The sequence below is a fragment of the Anabas testudineus genome, chromosome 11 (assembly GCF_900324465.2).
Source record: "Anabas testudineus chromosome 11, fAnaTes1.2, whole genome shotgun sequence".
Lineage (NCBI taxonomy): Eukaryota > Metazoa > Chordata > Actinopteri > Anabantiformes > Anabantidae > Anabas > Anabas testudineus.
In genome coordinates, this window is record NC_046620.1 from 9,047,152 (window position 1) to 9,055,905 (window position 8,754).

Below are 8,754 nucleotides of genomic sequence, written 5' to 3' on the forward strand. Positions count from 1 at the left end.
AGTTGTGTTATGCTTGATAATCAAATCTCTAATTTAAATTATAGGGTAACGTACACTTTATTCCACGGATACAATACAAGTCAAGGCTGTAGCACAAACAGAACCAGAACTGAGGTGTTTTTTTCTGAAATGTCAGCTGCATGCAATGTGGAAGATGTCTGAGACCTAACTAATATTTCAGATGTCATAAATAAATGAAATGTCAGTAATTCACTGGTGGGGCTTCTGATTTTTTTGTACAAAGCAAAGCAATATTTGTTAAATACAAGCATCTGAGGGCCTAAATACAAAAATTCTGGAAATATTTTGACCCACCTGCTTGTTCCTTTCATCGGTGATCCGCTGGATCTGAATCTTTTTCCTACCCATGATGCTTTGCAGTTGTGGGCAAAAACGTCGTAATCAGTCAAGTAAAGAAGTGCTTCTCACAGGGTGAGAGATGATGAAGTGCAGTCTACGACTTAGTACTTCAGCCCAAAAATGCTCAGACACAGTCATGCATCTGAGGAAACACGTGCACACACATTTCTCTGCCCAGGTGTGGTGAGGCAACGTGGTCGACTCCGTTTAGCGACGAGCAGTGAGAGCAAAGAGTGGGTGCTGCAGAGCTGTGTGAGGCTGAAGATTGGAGGAGGTCCTCAGTTCATTGTTTGTTCAACAGGAACAAAAGTGGGAAAAACTTCCCTGCAGCTGCTGTGGTGAGGAGGACGTTGCTCCTCTCCTGCATAATTCAAAAACAGAGAAAATGAAACTTATCCCAATGTAAATAATTTCTAAGCTAATCATCAAAACATTACTCGATGAGTGACTTAAATAGATGGATGATATCTGACGATGTGGATCATGCATTAAAAACAAATAAAGTATAATTTTCTCGTCATGGGAGATAATGAACATAAATAATGATATAATCTGTGCAGCTGTGTCCAGTTGACTTGAGAACAACGAAGAAATGTAATGATGTCAAATGACGATGACAGAGGGTAACAAACAAGTACCTATATATAACATAACAATATTGGGTAAACATCACCATCAAGAAACAATGAAAAACTAATTTGCCCATTTGGATTAGATATAGGTTCTTGAAGAGCACTGGTAAAAAAAAGTATAAGTACTTGTATCTTGGTCAAGGACACAACTGATTTGTGTTTTTTCAATGACTGTACAACATTAAAATTAATCTTTAGGAATATATAGGCTACAACTGGAATCAATCTATTAATTGATAAACAGAACAATAATCAGTAACAGTACTGACAATGAATTTAAGCCATTTATTATAAAAAAAAATCCAAACATTCCCTATTTAGAGCTTCTTAAACATGCAGAGTTTCTTGATTCTCCCTTTTTCAATGCCTGGACTCAGTCCCTATTTGCCATCTAGTGCCCTGCATTTACTTAACACCACTTAAACTGTGTGTTGAAATCTGTAGTACCACAGAATCTCCCATCATAAAATTAACCACCATAATAACAATCGTAATAAAAATCCTACTGTAAGTGCAGCACGCTTCCTGTGCTTCCAAGTCCAAAGTGTAGGCCACAGTTACAGCACAAGATGCTACATCTACATAATCAATCATAACATATAAAAAAATAAAATAAAACTACTAAAATTATCAATTAGTTAACAACAAAACTAATCACTTGACTTATCCATGATAAAACCTCTTCATTTTAGTCTGTACATGAGGCCAGGATTTCAAGGTTTTGTGTCATCACAATGTGTTTTCCACAAACCCCTTAAGGGTGATTCAGTTACGACACAATGAAACAATCAAAGTTGTTTTTCAGTTAAGGAAAATCTCACAGCAGCTCTTCATGAAAAGGATGTCACTGAACAGGACTGAGCACGGGCTGCTGAAGACCTTTAATAGGCTCCAAAATCTGCGTGGCCTTGAGCAAAAATGATAAAACAAGTATCAAAACGTTTTTGACTGAATTCCTTGATGTGAAATGAATGATGTAATTTTTCGACTGTGTGTGCTTCTATATGTTCACACACAAGAAAAAAAGAGAGACCATTTAAAGAGTGGATGTGATCTCTGGTGTTTCTTTGGTTATTTCACTAAGAACAGTCCAAACGTTTTATAGCAACACAGAAGCACATTAAAGATTATAAGAATTGAATGCGTCCTTCTAGGGTGTGCTGCAGTACACGTTGCCATCTTTGAACTTTATACTTTCACTATGTTTTGAAAATCCTCCCCACCCTTTGTGTGACAGCCCAATAGCCATGAAAAAAAGTAAATGTGGAAGAAATGATGATCAGGAAACTGAAGACAGATAAATACTGTTGGAGCTATCTGAGGGAAAAGATTAACCATTTCTATTAGGGTGATATTCCTACATATAATACTGCATATACAAGGGGCAATGTTGAAGGTTTAAAAAAAAAAAAGGACTTACATAAATTAATGGTGACAGGAATGGATATTTAAAAATTAATACAGAGCAGCTGGACATTTTCTCTTGGATTAGTTATGTCAAGTCAAATACCTTTGACATCACAACACGTAGCTCATGTTTTCATGTATTCATGATGATGCGTTAGGCAACAAATTTGTCACTGCATTTTCATTATGAATACAAATCCAGTATCAGTAACATAAACAAGTCACATTTCCTTCCTCAGTGGAAAAGTTTAATTAAATCTACAACTATGAATTAACTGTGCAGAAGGACTGTAAAATTAATCATTTAATAATCATAATTTTAGCCTCTACAATTAATTAAACTCAGTCAGGTGTAATGCTGATCCCATGCATTTAGAGTGGCTGCTCTGGTGCATTAAACGCGCTCCCTATTCCCATGTGAACTGTCTTCACCAGCTTTTGTTGAACTGAGAAGATTAGTTGATTCACTGGTTAGACAAGCCATAGAAATTCAACTGGCAACTATTCTGATGACAGATTGAACATTTTAAAATTAAGAATCCAACTTTTTCACCGTGAGGATTTGTATATTTCTTAGTTTTATATCATCGTCAATTGAATATTTTGAGTTTTGGGCTGTTTGTCACACAAACCAAGCCAACTAATCTTTGCTTCCAACATCAGTAACTGTTTTTATGCAAGTACAAATTCACTAGCAAGAAGTAAAAACTTGTATTTCAAATACTGATTTGGTTTCAAGCTGGTCTGTGTTATTCTCTTCGGTTACATTCAGCTGTTTGTAATGTGTGTGCCTTTAACGAGGGACAGGAATATGAACTGAAAAGGCAACCACACCTCTGCAAGTGAAAATGAGACGGTGCTGCAAATGGATCCCGAAGCAACATTTATTCCAGTCCAAGTGCTGCAGTGAAAACTACCAGCAAAACAAATGAAAGAGGACAACTGACAACAAACGAATTAGTTGTACCATTATTTCACATTTTCTTCTCTCTTTAATATAAACCAAACTTACATCTACATTACCTTGCTTAACAACCTCGTGCCCCTTCCTACACAAAGACTCAGGCCTGTGGTAATTGTGTTAAGTTTTCCCTCCAGTCTTTTCCCGCTTTCCTGTGGGATTGTTGTTAGGCCAGACGGAAAAAATGAAAATGCCACTGGAGTGCACATGGGGCCTCAGCAAACCACATTTCAACACTTGAGAGAGTGTCCAGCTTGAAAATTGATCAGAAGTTGTAATATAATCTAGGATATTAGCTTCAACTGCAAAACTCTCAATGTCATTTATCAATGACGTGTACTACTAACAACAAATCACTGGGGTCTGGTGAAGCTGTAGTACTGAGGCTGTGTTAAGCATAGTACTAACATGCTATGCTTTAACTAGATGGTTGTTTCAACTACTGCCAGATACACCAACGATGTTGGTGATTTGATTTTACAAATAGTTTTTTTTCTTTACTATTACAATATTTTACATTATATTAAGTGTTAAACACTCAAGAAGTTGACAGAGCACCATGAGTTTTACCTTCATTTGGTTTAAAATTCATTCATTTAGGTAGTTTCTGTATACAGAAAGCATAAAGCATATAGCTGAGCATTTCTCAACTGTCCTCCTCTCTCCACCTTGCACAATAGGGTGTACTGAGGAACTAAACCAGGTTTTCAGTGACAATGAATGGCAGCCGTCACTGAGCCAGTGATTTGTCGTTCATATTGTGAACACAGTGAAACACATCTTCAACACAATCTCTCCAACGACACAGAGGTTCTCATCTTCCCAGCCAAACCTACCATACAACACAGCATCAGCATCAGCACTGACTGCCAGAAATCTGGGGGTTGTAACTGACAACCAACTAAGGTTTGCTGACTACATCAACTCCATCTTTGGCATGCAGATTTGCCCTTTGCAACATCAGAAAATCTGACCCTGCCTTTCTGAGTATGCTACCCAACTCCTTGTGCAGGCCCTCTAGTCTCTCATCTTGACTTGCAATGCCCTACAGACGGGGCTACCAGCACCAGCAATCAAACCTAAAACTGATTACCTTTGGGCTTTGAACTGATTAACAATAAACAAGACATTTGAGGAAGTAATTTCACTTATAAACAATTAATCTATATCTCCACCACATGTTTTCTTTTGTCTGACCATCAGTTCAAAACCCAACTATCACTTTGCAGTAAAATAAAACACTTTTTACTTGCATGATCAATGTCTTAAACAAATATTTGAGTATCCAAATTCTCATTTGCTTCATTTGTGCATCACTTTGGAGAAAATATAAATGAATTCATGTATGCGGTCAGTACAGCAGCTAGACAGGCAGTAAGCAAACATGGTGTTTGTGACAATAATGAGGGCCTTAAATGTGTTTAAACCATAGTAATTATGCATATTATCAAACAGCATTACATATACTCCATGATTTAAGGTGTGTTTTGCCAAAGTATGAAACATTTCATACATGAAATCTGTGTTCACAGTGGAGACATCTTCATAGATCATTCATTAGCTATAACTGTAAGGCACCAACTCTAAACAATTACTACAACAAGACACGTAGAAACATCCCACTGCTGGAGGAAAAATGATTAAAAATGTTCTTCCCTAAGGACTCTACTAACTTTGCCACTGTCAGGCTACAATATTATCTTTCATTAGCTGTGAACTGACCAGAAGACTGCAAGGCTTCTGTCTAGCCTCCCTCTCCCTGACTGCCCTCTGCATGGCTGCCCCCTCATTACTGTAATTGACAGGTTCATCCCTCCTCTTCCCCCTTAAGGCGCTGATGGCTCAATTAGGAGCTGGCCTGAGGACTGATTGGATGCCAAGATAACGAGGTCGCCGCTTGGCTAAAACTGAGCACTACATCCAGCCAAACCAAGCTGAGTCTGTGACATATAGGGAGCCACAAGAAGCAGAAAAGATAGTTTACAAGTAAACATAAAGACACACATGAAAGCACCGGACAGAGGGGTATAATGTTGGTAAATGACTGACTCCTGTCCAGACAAGGTGAGCCTCATTATCGTAATATATCCGGTCACTATGATAACAAATGAGCCACCCTTGAATGTTATTCTGATGCAAGAGGGCACAATCAAGCTTAGGGTAGGCATCTGTCTGTTTTGGAGTAGTGTAATTAGTGGCAGTGACCTTTAGCAGATTATGCACTAGCCAATGAAATGTGTCAAAGACCTGAGATAAATGACTAGAGCCTCAAATGTGACTTAAGAGTTTGTCTATCCACAGCTCTGAGAGATGGGTTTAAGACAGCATTTATGTCTCAATCACCACTCTCCAAAGATGGGTAGGATTGATTTGCACTCACAAAGCCATCATGAAAAGCCACTTTGAACATCAGTTCAAAACCACATATATTACAGTATATATGCCATTAACTAACATAGATGTCCAAAAAAATCTGAGAATGGTGATGATTAATCACACAGCAACAAAATATCAAGATAACTGCTGTTACAACACGTACAATACCTCATAATTTTTCTTTAATAACATATTCTTTAACTGTTATTTATTAAAATTACTACTAGCCACAAGTCAGTGGTAGCCTTCTTTTAAACAAAGGCCTCAAGGTCTTTTTCCAGAACATAAGTTGTCTTACATGGCAAAACTATTTTTATTCTAATTTTAAGCATTTATCTACTCATATGCTGAGTGAGCCAGTAAGCTTCAGTATCTTGCTGAAGGAAACTGAAAAACAAAAAAAGACATTGTTGTTGCTGTGAATGGACATTTTTAACATGTCTGAATGGAGAATTCTGCTGGTTATGAATGTGTTTCTTCAGGGGACAGTATTCAAACCAACAAAAAGGAATTAAACTTTTACCATACACTGTAAATTTAAAGTGGCAAGTGTTTGTATGTTTTCTTTCACTTTATATTTATATGTGAATGATCTAATCTATTATAGTCTTTGCTCTCTTACTGTAACTATGGGCTCTCTTTTATCTTCCATTCAGCCTCGTCAACTTGAACTCTTAATCATATGAATTGTAAGTTTTAATAAAGAAGTTTTGGAAATAACAAGACATTTTTGAGCGACCAATATACCGATCCTTCTGTTAACCTTATAAAAAGTAGGACTTCTCTATTTCAAACAAGATGACGTTTTGGGATGTGCAAAACTTAGCTTTAAACTAAAAACACCAACTTTACACATAATCTACACGTTACATGTTACAATAACAATGGCCTGATAGAAAACTGATAGAAAACTGATGAAACAGTGAAATGGGTGATTTATGCCTCATCAGTAGACTGTACTAACTACAGAAGTTGATATAAATCCATCTACAGTGATGGTACACAGTGTATCGCCCTGTCAAAGTGGCCTAATTCTAGCAAAACATATTTGAGATAAGGATAGCACAAAAATCTAGCTGCTGATTTTGTTAAATACATATTTGAGAGGGGTCTCCTTTAAGCTAGTTTAGTGTTACAAAATACAATAAAGCCATTCACATGCCTTTTGCATTTAGCAGCTTGTCATCAAATTGTTAGCATTATTCCTATTTGTATCTTCTGTACAAAATCCAAGCTACTTCAATATGGAAATCTCATCAAGTCACACACACACAGATGTGAACATATAATGTATCTTGAAGCTCTGGCGTATGTGCAGCTCCACAGCTACTGCATGTAGCTGTGTGGAGTCTGTTTTCTCCTTAATGCCATTACACATTACCACGTTGGGTCTGGTATGTGGCGTCCATATGAGGTTAAAAGACAAAGTGGGAGCAGGACTCATATCCTCTGAACATTATGACAGATGGAGACTGAGTAGGCCCACTGACGGCAGACAGGTACCCTACAGGGTCTAATTTGACAGGTTGGAAACTGACTGCTATCAATTGCTGTGCCCTGGTTTGACCAAAACAAATGCACGCCTTTCAGACACCACAGCCGTGGTTGATTTCCAGAGCAGAGGGCGAGCTTTTCTACAAGGGCCATTTCACAATTTTCTTGTTACGAGTCCGACGGACAGCCATTACCTTCCTCACACTCTCCACATAACTCGGCTTTGCGAGCTGGAGCACACCACACTTTAAATCGCCTTACGGATATTTTGTATTGTAATGAAGACTACTCGTCTATGGAGGAAAAAAAAAAATCAGCGTAGTGTGGCTTTTTATAGCAGTATTTTAAAACATAAACCAAGCAGTCCTGCTCCTGTGCGAGGAAAAAAGACGCAGGAAGGAAATGTATCACTCCACTTACCCTGAAATATTGCTGATAAAACCGACAACAGGCCTGCCACCCGCTCCAGAGGTGACCTGTCTTAGTTAAAACGCATTAATTAACTACGCTGAAGCGACGTCTCTATTTACATGAACCCGCCACATTTTATTCCTTAATGTTGAAGTAACTATACTGTCCACCCAGGCGATACAGTGTACCCAGTGTACGGCCTACGTCATTTACATCAGCCTGTGACCGACGCGTCCGGAATCCAATAAGAAACTGACGTGCGAAGCTGTCGTCCAATCAGAGCGCAGTGCCGCCGAAGTGGGCGGGCCCGCAGGAGAGGACATGACGGAGGTGTCGGCCATGTTCTGCAACAGTGTTTGTATCCCTCCGCCTCTGTATTTACCTTTTGCATGATTTTGCATGTGGGGAAAATGTCAATGTAGCCTCACTGTACCCTGCCTGCTTTCCATAAGGGAGCCCGCTAGGCCATTTGTCTTTCACGTCTGTAATTACCACAGCCCCGTAAGCAGCTAATAACCATCCGTGAAGGGTGTCAAAAAGAGAAAGGTTGACTGTTGGGAGGTGTTTATCGTCTAAATTGTCGTCTTTTATTATGCCACCATACTGTACGTTAGACATCAAACCGTGCTGAAATACCCACGGATTTTCTTTCTTTTTTTTTTTTTCAAAGCAGGCGAGTTGTGAAAATTTGCTTGAGTAAATATCCAATAGAGACATATGCACAGTAGAATTCACCATTATAAATTTCAAAACGTGTGATCCTTTAACACAGTAATACACTGTATTATACAGCTTATTATAGCACACATTGTGCACTTATATACTATATATATAGCCTACTGTGTATATTTTAACTTTACAGGCCTACTGTACATCTCTGTATGTGCACATAGAACTACTGATTCATAATCCATACAATAATTACAGGCTTGGATTAAACCACTGGAGTGTCCAAGGGTTAAATGAACCATGCCTATCCCTCCCCCACCTTATCCCAAGTTGGTTTCAATATTTATTTAATATGTCTAACACGTAACACATGTCCTCGTATACCATGCTTACTAAAGGGACTACAGCTCCGATTTGACTCTGGGTATCACGTTCTGACACAAA

General features: G+C 38.4%; 1 protein-coding gene across 5 annotated transcripts in view; it reads right to left on the reverse strand.

The window, feature by feature from the left end:
- The window catches only part of LOC113155328 (myocyte-specific enhancer factor 2D homolog), a 24,551-nt gene extending 16,707 nt beyond the window's left edge, over window positions 1–7,844 (reverse strand). For all 5 annotated transcript variants that reach the window (XM_026349986.1, XM_026349983.1, XM_026349985.1 and 2 more), the window contains exons 1-2: window positions 7,651–7,844; window positions 316–721 (exon numbers count right to left, since the gene is read on the reverse strand). In XM_026349986.1, coding sequence (XP_026205771.1) covers window positions 316–369 — 54 coding nt within the window. In that variant the 5' untranslated portion in view covers window positions 370–721; window positions 7,651–7,844. The remainder of the gene's footprint in view (window positions 1–315; window positions 722–7,650) is intronic.
- Window positions 7,845–8,754: the final 910 nt, after the last annotated feature.